The 14,629-nt window shown below is 33.1% G+C and overlaps 1 protein-coding gene across 2 annotated transcripts; it reads left to right on the plus strand.

Moving 5' to 3' along the window:
- Window positions 1-10,712: 10,712 nt before the first annotated feature.
- On the plus strand, window positions 10,713-14,398 carry LOC120081254 (flavonoid 3',5'-methyltransferase-like). 2 transcript variants are annotated; one of them, XM_039035973.1, is made up of 4 exons: window positions 10,713-11,179; window positions 11,315-11,459; window positions 12,683-12,814; window positions 13,877-14,395. In XM_039035973.1, the coding sequence occupies exons 2-4, from the start codon at window positions 11,322-11,324 to the stop codon at window positions 14,162-14,164; spliced, it is 558 nt and encodes a 185-aa protein (XP_038891901.1). In that variant the 5' UTR covers window positions 10,713-11,179; window positions 11,315-11,321; the 3' UTR covers window positions 14,165-14,395. The 2 variants fall into 2 exon arrangements, with proteins under 2 accessions (XP_038891901.1, XP_038891902.1); XM_039035974.1 differs by lacking the exon at window positions 10,713-11,179 and having other exon boundaries at window positions 13,877-14,398.
- Window positions 14,399-14,629: the final 231 nt, after the last annotated feature.

Genomic DNA, 14,629 nt, shown 5'->3' on the forward strand with positions numbered 1-14,629 from the left:
CGCGAAAAGTGCAACTGGTCGAGCTAAAAGAATGGAGGAACAATGTATATGAAAATGCGAAAATTTATAAAGAACGCACCAAGCGTTGGCATGATCAACGCATATGTAGTAAGAACCTCCAAATCGGGCAGAAAGTCTTGCTTTTCAATTCACGTCTGCGACTCTTCCCGGGAAAGCTAAAGTCTCGTTGGTCTGGACCGTTCATAATTCGACAAGTACTTCTGCATGGCGTGGTAGAATTATCAAATAACGGCGAAACCAACATATTCAAGGTCAATGGGCTGCGAGTAAAGGCATACTATGGAGAAGACTGGCATCGCCAAGTCGACTCCATGGAATTAAGAAACCTTGAATGAAGAAGGAAGTAGGTAGTCCCTGCGTTATCAGATGATCACAATTTATCAGGGACGCAAAGTTTTGGAAAATCTCAAGTCTTCAACTCTTTTTTCCACTACAAAAAAATGCCTTTTATTTTGTTTAAAATAATTTGACCCTCTCTTTGTTTTCCTTACAACGATCGAGGCGCGGGATTGCGGAAATGTTACGTGAAGCAGCACTTATCTTATTCCATCACCGCAACCCAACGAAGAATGATCGCCACAAGATGGATGCGTCAATACAATGCGGGCGACAGCGCTAAATTTGGGGGTGTACTCTTCCTTATCCTTACTTCAAAATTTGTGCTATCACATTGCATATTACTTTTCAAAGTTTTATCACCGTATCCTCCTTGACTACCGCAAACATATCACAAGTAGATAACTTTAGTAGTTTACCGTATATATTCTTTGCCAAGTATGATTTCAATGATGAAAAATATGCTTCTATCTCTTTCGTATATACTAGAGTCAACGAAAATCTTAGGATAGTCACCTTATGAAATATTTCTTGCAGTTAGTGGTTTGCTAGCTTTCTTTCAAATTTTCTTTACAATGCATTCTATGACCATCACATGACTTATTTTAATCTTTTGGCAATGAGGACATTGCCGTATTTTAAATTTGGGGGTGGGGTATTTGTTTCCGACCTTGCTACAAAAGAAAAAAAACATATATAATTTTTTTTTTGAATAACAACTCCACTGTCAACGCAATGAGAAACCCATGTTGATAAGAGTTAAGTTGTGAAAGGCACTTACTTGTAGTTAGATGTCTGCATGATACACGTGGGGGCAAGCCAAAATGAAAGTAAGTCACCAGGATGAACGCATAAATAAATGACCGCAACTCCACTGCCAAGTTGGTATGAGTTTAGTCTGAGAAAGAGTGCATTGCTCGTAGTTGGATGTCCATATGACACCCGTGGGGGAAAGCCAAAACGAAGGCAAGACACTCAGATCGGCGTAAGGTCAGAAAAAAATAGCAATGAAGAAAATTTTTGTGCAAGGATAAATCATTTGACACCCCGGTGGAAAATTTTCTTTTTGAAATAAATCATGCGATGTTTCGGAATTCAGTAAAGTCCTTTTGAAAGTTAAGCTTGCAATCCCTAAGTCTTAGAAGTATTTTTAGGAAGAGAATTTGAATAAGACTTAAGGAAAATTCTGGCATATTAGGATTTGAACGAAGTATCCTTGAGAAATCTAGGGAAAGAACTTTGCGGCTAACTTGTTAAAGGAATCTTTAGCTTATGCTTGAGGACAAGCATTGTTTAAAATTTGGGGGTGTGATAATAGATAGAAATACACGTTATCATAGTGCTAAATCCTTAAACGAATGTTGGATTGCGTTGATGAAATATGTAAATTGCGTCCATTAAGCATAAATTCTATAATATTGTGGTCGCATGCGTCCAATGCATTAGAGCATGTTGATCTTTATATTTTTGTGCAGAATAATGCGTTAACGCAATGCAAAGAATGCGATCATAGGAATACATTGGTCGAGCGCAACTTCACCGCAAGACTTTGTGTTGATCGTGCTCGCAAACATTCACCCAAGAAGAATCACCGCAACATGGTGGGCGCATCCGGATGAAAGGACAATTAAGATCAATGGGACAAAAAGCTGACGGCAGTCAGATCCAAATTAAGTTGACAACCGATAACGGTCACAAAGTACATCCAACTTTATCGGTGACAATTATCTGACGCATCAGTTAGGAATTAAAGCTATCCCATCTGTACAACCAGGAGAGAGAAGCCGCCTTTCACCTTTGATGCCTTATAAATACCAAGAGCATTCTTCAGAGAAGGGGTTAAGCAGTCGATTACCTCATCACCATTATAAGTTCATACCTCTGTTCATAGTTTCCTTTTCCATTTTACGGCGGAGCAAGAGAAAAATGGTGACGCCAAAGATTATCCAAGGCAGCTCGAGAGAGAACTTTGGGGCATAAGAGCAGAGAGCGGGCTGACTCTCGCGAAAGCGAGAATATCTTTAGAGCACGAGTAGAAACAGTGTAACGCCTAGTAGCAAGAAATTGCTCCAGGCTCTTTACTATACTTGCATTGTTATTCTGTACTTCATCTTATATCTATTCAATGGAAGTTCTATTTCTACATTTGCTCACTCTCTTAATACGCATGAATAGCTAAACTAGCTGAATGAGTTGAGATGAACTAAGCTAACATGATCTAGGAAGTTCATTGCTTGCGATTGTCTTGTTTTATGTTGTGCAAAATACCCCCTTAGAGTTACTCGAGAGAGAATCTAAAGAAAGAACCTAATATCTCGAGAGAGCTAGGTTAGAATCTGGACTCGAAAGAGCAAGATTAGGCTTGCATAAACAAGAGATAGGGACTTAGAGATAAGCTTTGTTTGTCAACTTACATCGCATGCATCCTAGGAATAGGAACGATATTATGTGGTTGCATATTTGTGTGAATATCATGTTGTCATCACATAAATAGAGATAGAGGTTTATGTGTAAACCCTGTAGACTTATCGCATATTTATCGCATGCGTTCTAGCCTTAGAAGCCGTGGCATTCGCGCCGAGGTGGTTTACTATTGTATGCATGTTGCATGATCGCAAGGCATGAACGCATCCTAGGGAGTGTTAGCCGAAACCCTTCTCAACCCGTTCACCGCATATTCATCGTATTTCCCATTTACCAACTCTTTTAGAACTCTGCCGCATTCGTTCTTACTTTCATTAACACGACAACAACCCAACACTTATTTATTCAATTGGTTACCGCAAGTTTTCACAAAAATTGCCAACGCAACTATTTTCATAAGTTACTGTATTCAACCCTGGACTTACCAGGAAACTTAGAGGAATTTACACTTGGATTCCTCTGGGGAAACTTGAGTGCACAACGCAATCCACCAACACATATCATCCATAATTTCCACTTCATAAATTCAAGCACAGTCAGCTCGAGAGAGTGTTGGGAAGCGTTGAGAACAAGTGAGGGCTGAATCTTGCGAAAGCAAGAATATTCTTTGGGCAGAGTAGAGAAACACAGTGTAAAAGCCTTGGGCAGCAAGAGATTGCTACCAGGCTCCCTATCTTTATTTCCCATTGTCATTCTGTATTTTGATTTCATTTATAGAATGGAACTTGCATCTATACATCTGTTCACAGTCTTTACATTATGCATGAGTAACTAAACTTCTAAATGGGTTGACAAGCACTTAGCTAGCATGACCTAAGATCTTTATTTTATGCGATCATCTTGACTTATGTATGCGTCCATCACCTCTTCAGAGCTACTCGAGAGAGAGTCTAAAGAAAGAACCTAGACTTGAGAGAGCTAGGTTAGAATCTAGGCTTGAGAAAGTTAGATTAGAACCATATAAGTAAGAGACAGAGACTTATAGATGAGCTCTGTTTGCTAACTGGTGACGTAAAATTATGCCGTCAAAGACTTGATGACTAAAATTATGTGGGACGCATTATGCGATGCATGTCTTTAAGTTATGCGTTGATTCTCATGCGTTGGAATGAAACTATGCGTTAATGAATGTATGCGATGACCATGCATTTCCGTCACAAGTTTTCTTACGCTCACGCCAAGTATAACGCGAACGCAAGTTTCTCGGGTGATCCAAGGTCGAACTCAGGGACTTGTAACTAAATGTTATGCGGTAATTGTGTATGTGGCGGATGAATAAAAGAATGATGAGGGTTGTAAGCTAAACACTACTTCTACTTCTAAGTAACAGATTAAGTGGTGAGAATGTGATTGAGAGGTAGAGACACGATAACTGTTGACATGCATGGAAAAATAGATAAAATGTGAGGTGTCTTTATCGCAACCCTAAGCTTGACCGCAAGGGCAACCTCAGCCAACACAAGCTATGCGATCATGCTTCACACATTAGTGCCTATTTCTAGGACGCATGTGATGTATATGCGAAGGGTCGAGAGGCCTTATTCCTAAGTCTCTATTCCTGCTCATGTGCTCCCACACATAAACAAGATGACCGCATACCAACGTATCCTACTTCTTGGACGCATGCAATATCCTCTCCATAGGGTGCATACGCTGTGTAATAGCAAACAGAGTTTATCTCTAGATTCCCCATTCTTGCTTATGCGATCCGATCCGCTCTCTTGAGTCTTAGATCTTGTTTTAGACTACTCTCCCAAGTATGCCTAAATGATGAATGATGCGCTCATAAGACAAGGTAATTGCATAAACCTGGTTGATGCAAGATTATTCCTATCTCTAGTGAACACTGGCTTACAAATCACCAAATAATCACAAAGCAATCAATCAACAATGGACACAATAAACCACACAATTTTGGAAGACTAAAAGCAAAGAGCACATACAGATTATACGTGGAAAACCCCTTCGATGTGAAGAGTAAAAACTATGGAACTTGTGAGGAGTCCACCCTTAGGATCTCCTCCAAAGACAAACAACTAAATAATTGATCTCCAAAACACCACAAACAAATCACCAATAATCACCAAGTAATCAACCAACAACGGACAACAATAAACCACACAATTCTGAAAGATTAAAAGCAAAAAGCATACACAGATTATACGTGGAAAACCCCTTCAATGTGAAGAGTAAAAACCATGGAACTTGTGAGGAGTCCACCCTTTTCAACTTCTCTTATTATGATAAAATTGAGGGAAAAAGAACCCAAATTAGTCATACAAAGGTTCACAACCCATCAATTCTTTCATACATAAAAAGATGAACACTTAAAAAATAAAAAGAATGAAAATCACCCAGTTTTATAGATTCTGTTCGCCAGCAATTATGGACAAATCGGAGTTTCAAACAACGATTCAACAGTTCAAAACGACGCCTTTGGTGCTTATTGCTACACGTATATGGAAAATAAATTTCTAAGACCATGATGACGATACATTTAAAGTCACGTGGAGTTCATTAAATAAATAAATAATTTTTAGTACCACGATACATTTAAAAGTCATGTGAAGTCGACTAAAAATAATTAATAAATTATTAAATTATTAAATAATATGCCAAATAATGAGTGGAATAAGGTAGCTGTGCTAGATCTTTTGTCGTCTTTCAAAATAGTTTTAAATAAAAATTTGTCATGTGTCCTTTTTTTAAAAAAATATATTTTTTAATTTTCTTTGGATAATACTTGGATGTATCTTCATCGCTATGCATCCCACTCTCATTACACATAAAAAAAAAAAGTTAAAATATTTTTTGAAAAAAGTAAGTTTGCCACATGATTCAATATGATTAGAAAATTTAGGTGGTGCCTAAGATGAATCTAGGTATTTTTCTTTCATATTTTCCACCTAATCTTTCATCGATGCAAGTTGAGCTAAGTTTTTTTTCCACCTTTGCCCTTAAGTCTCTGCTACATAATACTCAACATAGAGTTTGTCTGAAATGCTCTCACGCTTTATTCCAAGCATCCAACCACCTTCGTTACAGTTCAACTGATGGCGGAAGATTCCCCCAAGAAGAACATCCTCCAGTGCACCGCTCTTCTCCGGGTTTGCTTCTATTCCAGTCTCAACTTTGTTCTTGTTTTGTATAGGTGAGAGTGGCCAGATTGCCAACTCAACAAGCCTACCATTTTAGGGATTCGTCTGATTGAGGAGTTGGGAACTCAGCTTCACAAGATGGAATTCACTCATTCCCCAATGCAGGGTAAATAGATAAATTGTTCCTTTAAGGGCTGATTCTGGGTCTTGAACATAGTGGCCACACCCTCTCTTGGGAAAAGAGGACTCAGTCATAGTGGGACTATGACTTATTGTTCATTACAGGAATCAGTAATACTTAAGAAATTAGATATAACTATTGGGGCAAAACGGTAATTTAGTCCAGCTGTAATTATGAGCAATTTGTGAAGAGTCGTAGCACTTTTGATTGGTTATATCCAATGGACACAAAAATATATCTGTAGTGCGAAGAGTGCAGCTATTGGACTTTAGTGGAGTGTCCGACAGTTAACGGATGGTGGATATCGTGATTAAAGAGTTTAGTCAGTTATTCACGTACCGTTGGAGCTTCAAGCTACAGGTCCATAAGGTCCCCTTGGTAGCTCAATAAATTCAAGTTGAGAATCAATTTTTGGGTTAGTTTGAAATGTTCAAATTAACAAGAGGGAATTTGATTATATATGATAATCCAATTATATATGATATAATTGATATGATGTATTTGATACATTATTATTTGATTGGAGGAATTAATATAAATATGATTTATATTAAATGCCATAAAATTGAAAAAGAACTATCGTTTATATGTTGCATATGATACAATATTAAAACTATAGATTATAAATATAATATGATAAGTTAGTTATTATATTTATTTATAATTTATTAATTATATGATAATTGATATTTATTTTTCTCCAATAACTACCTTAGTGAGTGGTTATACACGGTTCTATGGAAAATTGAGATAAAAGAAATTTGATTTAAAAAAAATCTCAGTGGACAACTACAACACAAGTTATCAGATAACTAATCGAGTGACTACATAATTGACTATCGATTTTACTATACGATAGTACTCGTTTACTAAACGATTGAGCGTCGAGTCTATACAATAGACTTCATCTACTACACGATTGTGTGATCGCATACTCGATCGTCTACTCCAATCCATCCCTCTATAAAAAATTAGCCAGAGCCCACAACTCCTGGATTCACACATCAAGAATACCAAGGTAATCTTGTGATTGTGTCCATCTGTTCGAGGATCGGGTTTTACTCGCTGGTGATCAAGGAAGTTGCAGTTGCTTGTTGCGTTCGTGATGTTCGACGCATTGGTGACTGATCGAGGGACATACGTGAAGAAAGAGTTCTTCAAAGGTATTGTCACTCTATCCTTTTTTATTTGATAAGAAGCATGTTGTAATTTATATTTAAAGCATAATCGTTTCTATATGGCTATGAATGTTTGAGTTCTTTCACAATGGAGTTTGAAACAATGCACTTTCGCTCACAGATTCTCTATATTTAGAGTTCCTTCAGACTTATTGTTCATTAGAGGGATCAATGATACTTGAGTTAGTTATAACTACAGGGGCAAAACAGTAATTTTAGCCCAGCTGTACTTACGAACAATTTGTGAAGGGTCAATGCACCGTTGATTGGTTATATCCAATGGACAAAGAAATATATCTTTAGTGTGAAGAATGCAACCGTTAGTTTTTAGTGGAGTGACTGACAGTTAATGGAAGTCGATTAATTTAATCAAAGAGTTTGATTAATTAATCAAGTACCATTTAAACTTCAAACTATAGGTCCACAAGGTCTCCTCATTAGCTCAATTGGGATAAAATGAGAGTCAAATTAATTCGAATTAATTTGAATGGTTCAAATTAATCAAGAAAATTATTTATATAAAATTATATGAGATACAATTTGAGAGAAAATATTAAATTTAGAATGAATTTGATTCATATTAAATAATTGAGAGAATTACTTTTTATAATATTAAATTAAAGTATTTATATAAATTAAATAAAAATGAGTTTTATTTAATTACATAAAATATGTTGTTAATTAAAGTACATATTAATTAAATGAAAATTAGTTTTATTTAATTACATGTATTTTTAATTACATAAAACTTTCATTTTCATCTTCCACTTGCACTATTATAAATACTCCAAAATGTGTTGGAGTTGCAAGATATTAAAAATATTGAAGTTGTTGAAGGTTTTGGAAAAGTACTTTTTTCTCTCAAAACAAAATCATTCCCTCTCCAAATTATTCAAAGAAGCACACAAACTCTCTGTGGTTCTCTGTCCCAAGAATACCAAGGTTTGCACGTGATGGTGTCTGTTATTTTTTAACACTTGTTGTCTTTTTAATTGTTTGTGTTCAGAGTTTTTGGAAAGGAAATCGTGAAGAGACTAGTCTTCAAGGGTACGTTTTCCGAATATTTTCTTCTTCTTAATCTCTATCTATCTATCAATATATATACATATGTATGTATGTATGTATGTTTGATCGATCATGTGTATTCTGTTTTCTTCACATATATTCTTTGCGCGTTATGTAAAATTAAAATTAGGACGTGATCTTTTTCGTAATGAGTACTCACATATCATTTCAGATCCAACCATTATGATATAATTTAATGTAAAACTTTTTAATCTTTTCTATGAGCCTTGACCCAAGTCATTCCCAACAATAAATATCTTTAAAATATCTTTACAGTGGTGTGATATTGCCTACTTTGAATATGAATTCTAATGTCTTTACTTTTATTTCGAATGCCATACACTAAGATAAAAGATGTCCTTATTCACACCATTGAATATGGTTTCTTACCGCTTTAAAGTCTTTTGACATTGCAAAAGTTTCTTCCTTTGGAGTAATAAATAAAAGTAATAGTGGATGTGATATATTCGACTTTTTCTAAAGGTTAAAGTGCTACTAATCACCTTTTCATATATTTTCTTCATTAAGCTAATTCGAACATTTCTTCATATCATAAACAAAAACTCTGTTATTAAATAAGCTTCAAAAGTTTTAAATTTTCAACATATGCACCCTACTTTTCAAATGTTTGTATAATTATGTTTATATACATAGTAATTTGTGTTATCTTCAAACTAATAATAATAATAACAACATCAACAACCAAACACAGAAATATTTTTCATATTTTAATTAAAAACACGCATAATTGTGTTTTAAATAAATAATATATTTTAAAGGAAATGCAGACGAATTAAACTTGGGCTGTTTGGGAGTCCGTATTGGAATGAGTTTATAATGTAATTTAATCCAAAAGCTATGTTTGGATTTAGCATTTTGGACCCGATTTATAATACCAAACTCATTCCATTCCCACAGGCTTCCATCCAACCATCTTTTCCACAATTTTCACACTACACAATTCTATTTTCGTTCCGTCCTGATTACATTCCAAGCTCCGACCTCCCGAACTGCTCTTGAAAATCATATAAAGCTCCATGTACTAATGTTTATCTAATGTCCATCTTTCCCTAATTAATTCAAGAAATAAATTTAGGTGTTGCTTGTGTTACATCGATCTTTATAGAGACGAAACAGTTTTCAATAAAAATTTGTCACGTGTCAATTTTTTTTTTTAAAAAATAAAATGTTTTTATCTTTCTCTGAGTAATATTGGGATGCATCATAATCTTTATGCATTTTGTTAAATTTAGCCCGACAAAATAAAGCCCAAAATCAAGTTAAGGTAGAATCTAAGCGAAAATCAAGATAAAGATTTAATGTAGTTTGCTTGGAATTAGAAAAAACCATATCCTAATCTTAGGGGATTAAATCTCATATCCTAGTAGGATTAAGATAAACCCTATATCAAAACCCATAAATAGACCATTAAGGATTCATATGAGTTAACTTAAACTTATGACTTATAGGGGTGTTCATGGGTTGGGTTGAAAGACTTTTGAGACCCAACCCAATTGTTTGGATTGTAAATTTTTTCAACCTAAATAACCCTTATTAAAAAATGAACCCAACCCAACCATGAAATATTTTAGTTGGGTTGGTTCGGGTTAATCGAGTCATTTATTTAAAATTTTGTTATAAAAAGAAGTAAAATATAAATATGTAAAAATCTAATTTAATTATTTTCATATATTGAATTAAGATTAACAACTCAATTTCAATTTATATAGTGAAAATTTTATTTCTAAAATGCAAAGAAACTAATTTTGAGAGTTGTTGAAGAATAAATTATTTAAAAAATATTAAAATTAAATAAAATTAAAATCAATATATATAAATAATTGTGTTATATATAAAAAAACATATTTTAAAGTTAATAATAAATTCAGGTTTGTTCGGGTTATATTAGGTGAACCCATGAACCAACCCAACCAAAAAAATTTTCATTTATTTGAACCAACCCAACCTAAATGAGTTGATAACACAACCCACCCAAACCGTACGGTTGGGTTGGGTTGATCGATTTTGGGTCATCGATTTTTTTTGAACATCCTACTTACTTAGTCATAAGAGCAATTTTGTCTTTATTTTTAGGTCCTCTCCGAAATTACAAATTCAATTGCTAACGACATGTGAAAGTGCTTCTTATCCCAAATCTTGCATCACCACATCTCACTCTCTTTACATGTAAGAAAATTAAAATATTTCAAAAAAGAAGTAAAGTAAATTTTGCGATGGGATAATTTAGGTGCTGCCCTAGATTATTAAAAAAAAAAAAAAGAAAAAAAAGATGCATCTACACCTAATCTTTGCCCTCATCTCTCGTATATATTTGCCAAAAAAAAAAAAAAAAAAAAAAAAAAATGTCTCTGCTATATAATAGTCAAGCCAGAGTTGTTTGAAATGCTTTCACGCTTTATTCCAAGCATCCAAGCGCCTTCATTACAGTTCAGCTTATGGCGGACGATTCCCCCAAGAAGAACATCCTCCAGCACCGCTTTCTCCAGGTTCTCTCCTATTCCAATCTCAACTTTGTTCTTGTTTTCACTCCGATTCCTGAACTAATTCATTTATCCCTGCGCTGAACCCTGATGATTGCGTTAATTACTACCGACGCTACAGAGTAACTAACATAATCCTTCAATTCTGATTACGTTGATTACTCGCGATTACGCCACAGATTAATTAAACTCAACCATCCTTGAAATTCAATCAAGAGCTATTTAATTTGAAAAGAAAAATGACTGACGTTAATTTCGAAGTTGAAACACATGAATTTGATTGCAGTATATACTCGAAGGCAACGCCTATCCTAGAGAGCACGAACAGTTGAAGAAACTCAGGGAATCCACCTTCGAGAAGTTTGACAAGCGCAGGTGAGTTTCCGACTCTTCAATCGGTTTGATTCAATTTTTGAATGATCGATCGATTTGGATGTATTTTGTCTGATAATCGTATAAGATCAGAGTGGTTAATAGTTTAGAATTTTAATTTTGGGGATTGAGTTACAGGAGTTTGATGATTGTACCAGCAGATGAAGGATTGTTTCTATCAATGCTTTTGAAATTGATGAACGCAAAGAAAACTATAGAGATCGGTGTATTCACTGGCTATTCGCTCCTCACCACGGCACTTGCACTGCCCGCCGATGGCCAGGTAGTCACGGCTTAATTTCCCCTTAATCTCCATCGTCACTGCACTTGCACTGCCCGCAAATTCGCCATCGGCTACGGCTTAATTAATTTTCATTTGATTACGTGCGATTGGCAAATGGATTTCTGATTTTTTCTCTCTTTTAAATATACATTATCTTCTATCATCAAGTTAAACAAGAAAGTTTCCTTTTATCATTTTTTTTTCATATAATTATTTTCAGTATTTCGTTCATGCTTCAGAGTCTTTGAACTTTGAACATAAATGATAAACTAGTCAATTCCAAAATTGTTTAAATAGTCAGAGACGTAATCATTAAGTGGCTGTTTGTGAGTCATCTAAATTAGCCCAATTCCAAAATTTCAAAATGTGACATTCACAGATTCACTTTTGTATACATGAATAAAAGTAAACAATAAAGTAAGATAATTAGAGGTGGAAGGGATGTTTATAGTTTTAACTTTTAAAAATTTTAAACCAAAAATCAAATGGTTCGGGACCTAATCATTTGGTTTGGACTTGATCATTTGGTTTTTAAAAATTAAGCCTCTAAAATCCACTTCCATCTATTGGTTTCAATGTTTTGTTGTTGTCTATACTTTAGAAATGTTTTCAAAATTAAAGACAAATGGAAACTAAAAAATAAAAAATAAAAAATGTAGTTTTCAAAAATTGGCTAAGAATTCAAATACTTACAAAGTGTGAAAATTGAGAGTTAGAAACAAGGAGAAAACAAACATAAATTTTAAAAACCCAAAATCAAAGTTCTATAATTTAAAACTATTTTGTTTTTTGTTTTTGAAAATTAGATACATTTTCTCACCATTTCTTAGCTTATTTGCAACTTTTTTTAAGTGCAAAAGTTTCACATAAAAAATTTAAAGATGAGAGAAATATTTATAGACTTAATTATAAAAGTGAAAAAAATTTAAAACCAAATAGTCAAGAAGATCTTAAACTAAAAGTTTCATCGATGGAAACAAAAAAAAAAAAAAAAAAAAAGTTTGAGATTAAAAAACTAAATAGTCACCAAGATGTTAGAGGGGTTTTTCATAAAAATGGTTGAGATAAACAATTTTTAAAAAGTGAGGGATCTATTAATGCACCAAAAATTAGAAGGTGGAGTGCATTTACTTTACATGAATTTGAGAAGATATATTATCAACTTTATTATTAAAATTCATATAGTTATTGTTTTATTTATTTATTTTACCTGGAATGTGTAGATAACAGCAATTGATGTGAATAGACAATCATTCGAATTTGGTTTGCCATTTATGAAAAAGGCAGGAGTTGATCATAAGATCAATTTTGTGGAATCTGAAGCATTGGTTGCCCTAAATGACCTCCTCAATGATGTAAGTGATTGAAAGTTGCATTTTCTAAACATGCTTTTCTATTCTTCAGATTACAAATTTAGTACACAAAAATATTTGGGTGATGTTACCCTATTTTTTGTTTACTGCTATTTAGTTTTATTTCCTATTTTTGCAATCAAATTAGTTACTTACGGATTCCTATAACAAACGAATTTGAAGTAATGACTTGGTTTTAGTGGTATTTAGGTAGTGGGTTGTTTTAAATTTATAATCAAATTTGAAAAAAAGTAGAGAGACGGATAAGATTTTTTTTAATTTTTTATTTAGTTATGGGTTCTTTTATTTTTTATGTATCTATAAATAAAGGGGTGCATAAAATATTCCTCTTTTTAAAATAAAGGAATTTTTTTTTTTTTTTTTTTTTTTTTTTTTTTTTAAAAAAGTTATGTGTATTAAATGTTTTATTATAAAAAAGTGATCATTAGTATTTTTTTCGATAAGTGATGAATAATCGATAAATATAGTCATTTAGTATATATATATCTCATTCAGTAAGATAATTCATCTGTTAAAATAAATACATGTCAAATTATCAATGTCAACCTAGGTCAATTAAAACACAATTCTAACATTATTTTAAAGTACAAAACTTATTTATGAATTAAAAGCTCAAATCTTCATTTCATGTTTTTAAATTATATTCTTTATTAATATTTTATTTATTTTAAACAATCCATGATGAAATAGAAACTTGGATATAAGAAAATTTAGCCTATTCATTTATGTTTGTTTATTATTACTTTTATTGAGGAATACATACTATAGCTGAGTCAACAAAATTGAGTTAATATAAGATACGACTAACTTGAACGATGATAGTCAAAGGAAAATTAGAACAAGAATCATATTTGGTATATAAGTACATTAACCACTTTTAAAGAGAAAGCTTGCTAAAGTTGTAGGTAACTTTTTCTACTAAAATAAATAAATGAACACAACGTATGATATATCTAATAATATCTAAAAATTAATGGAGAATAGTTTGATGAAAATTTTATTCAGGAAGAAATTAAATATGATATTATTGTTTCTTTGAAACAGGGCAAAGAAGAAGAGTTTGATTTTGCATTTGTTGATGCCAAAAAATCAGAATACATTAAATATCACGAGTTGCTTCTAAAACTAGTGAAGGTAGGTGGAGTAATTGCCTATGATAACACTTTGTGGTTTGGATCAGTGGCACTAAGCGATGATGACGTTCATGAAGATTTGAAGGAGAACAAAACTCATCTGCAACAACTCAATGCTTTTCTAGTAAATGACATGCGGGTGGAGATAGCTATCATCTCCATTGGAGATGGTGTCACTCTTTGCCGACGTATCAAATAATTTAAGCTTTGAATGTTTCAACGCTATGGTGTCACTCTTTGCCAACGAATATTGCTCCTTGGTTCTTATTTTATTACATTGTCATTGTCAACGAGAAATAATTAATACTTCACAATTATTATACTTCATTAGTAGTTAAAAGTCTTTTCATTGTACCTCGAAAAAATTTAATTATATTTATGGACAATTATTATACTTTCATTAGTAGTTAAAAGTCTTTCCCTCAATTTCGACCAAATTTGGGGATGTCTGAAATTTTGAACCATTTTGAGATTTCGAGAATATTCTGATTCTTCCCTTTGGATGAAATCTTGAGATTTCGAGAATTTTTGATATTTCAAGAAAATTTCATTTTTTTTAATTAACTACGTTAGCTTAATTCAAGTTTTTTAATCTTATGGTTATGATTACACACAATTCTATAATTTCATATGTCAATGTTATTTTTGACAAAAATTAAGTCTT

The sequence above is a fragment of the Benincasa hispida genome, chromosome 7, assembly GCF_009727055.1.
Source record: "Benincasa hispida cultivar B227 chromosome 7, ASM972705v1, whole genome shotgun sequence".
NCBI classification, from domain to species: Eukaryota; Viridiplantae; Streptophyta; class Magnoliopsida; order Cucurbitales; family Cucurbitaceae; genus Benincasa; species Benincasa hispida.

Bases quoted from the DNA above. Each gene is read 5' to 3' on its own strand.
- LOC120081254 (XM_039035973.1), top strand. From the start codon at position 11,322: ATGATTGTACCAGCAGATGAAGGATTGTTTCTATCAATGCTTTTGAAA. The intron at 11,460-12,682 runs GTAGTCACGGCT...TGGAATGTGTAG, and splicing joins CACTGCCCGCCGATGGCCAG to ATAACAGCAATTGATGTGAA. The intron at 12,815-13,876 runs GTAAGTGATTGA...TCTTTGAAACAG, and splicing joins TAAATGACCTCCTCAATGAT to GGCAAAGAAGAAGAGTTTGA.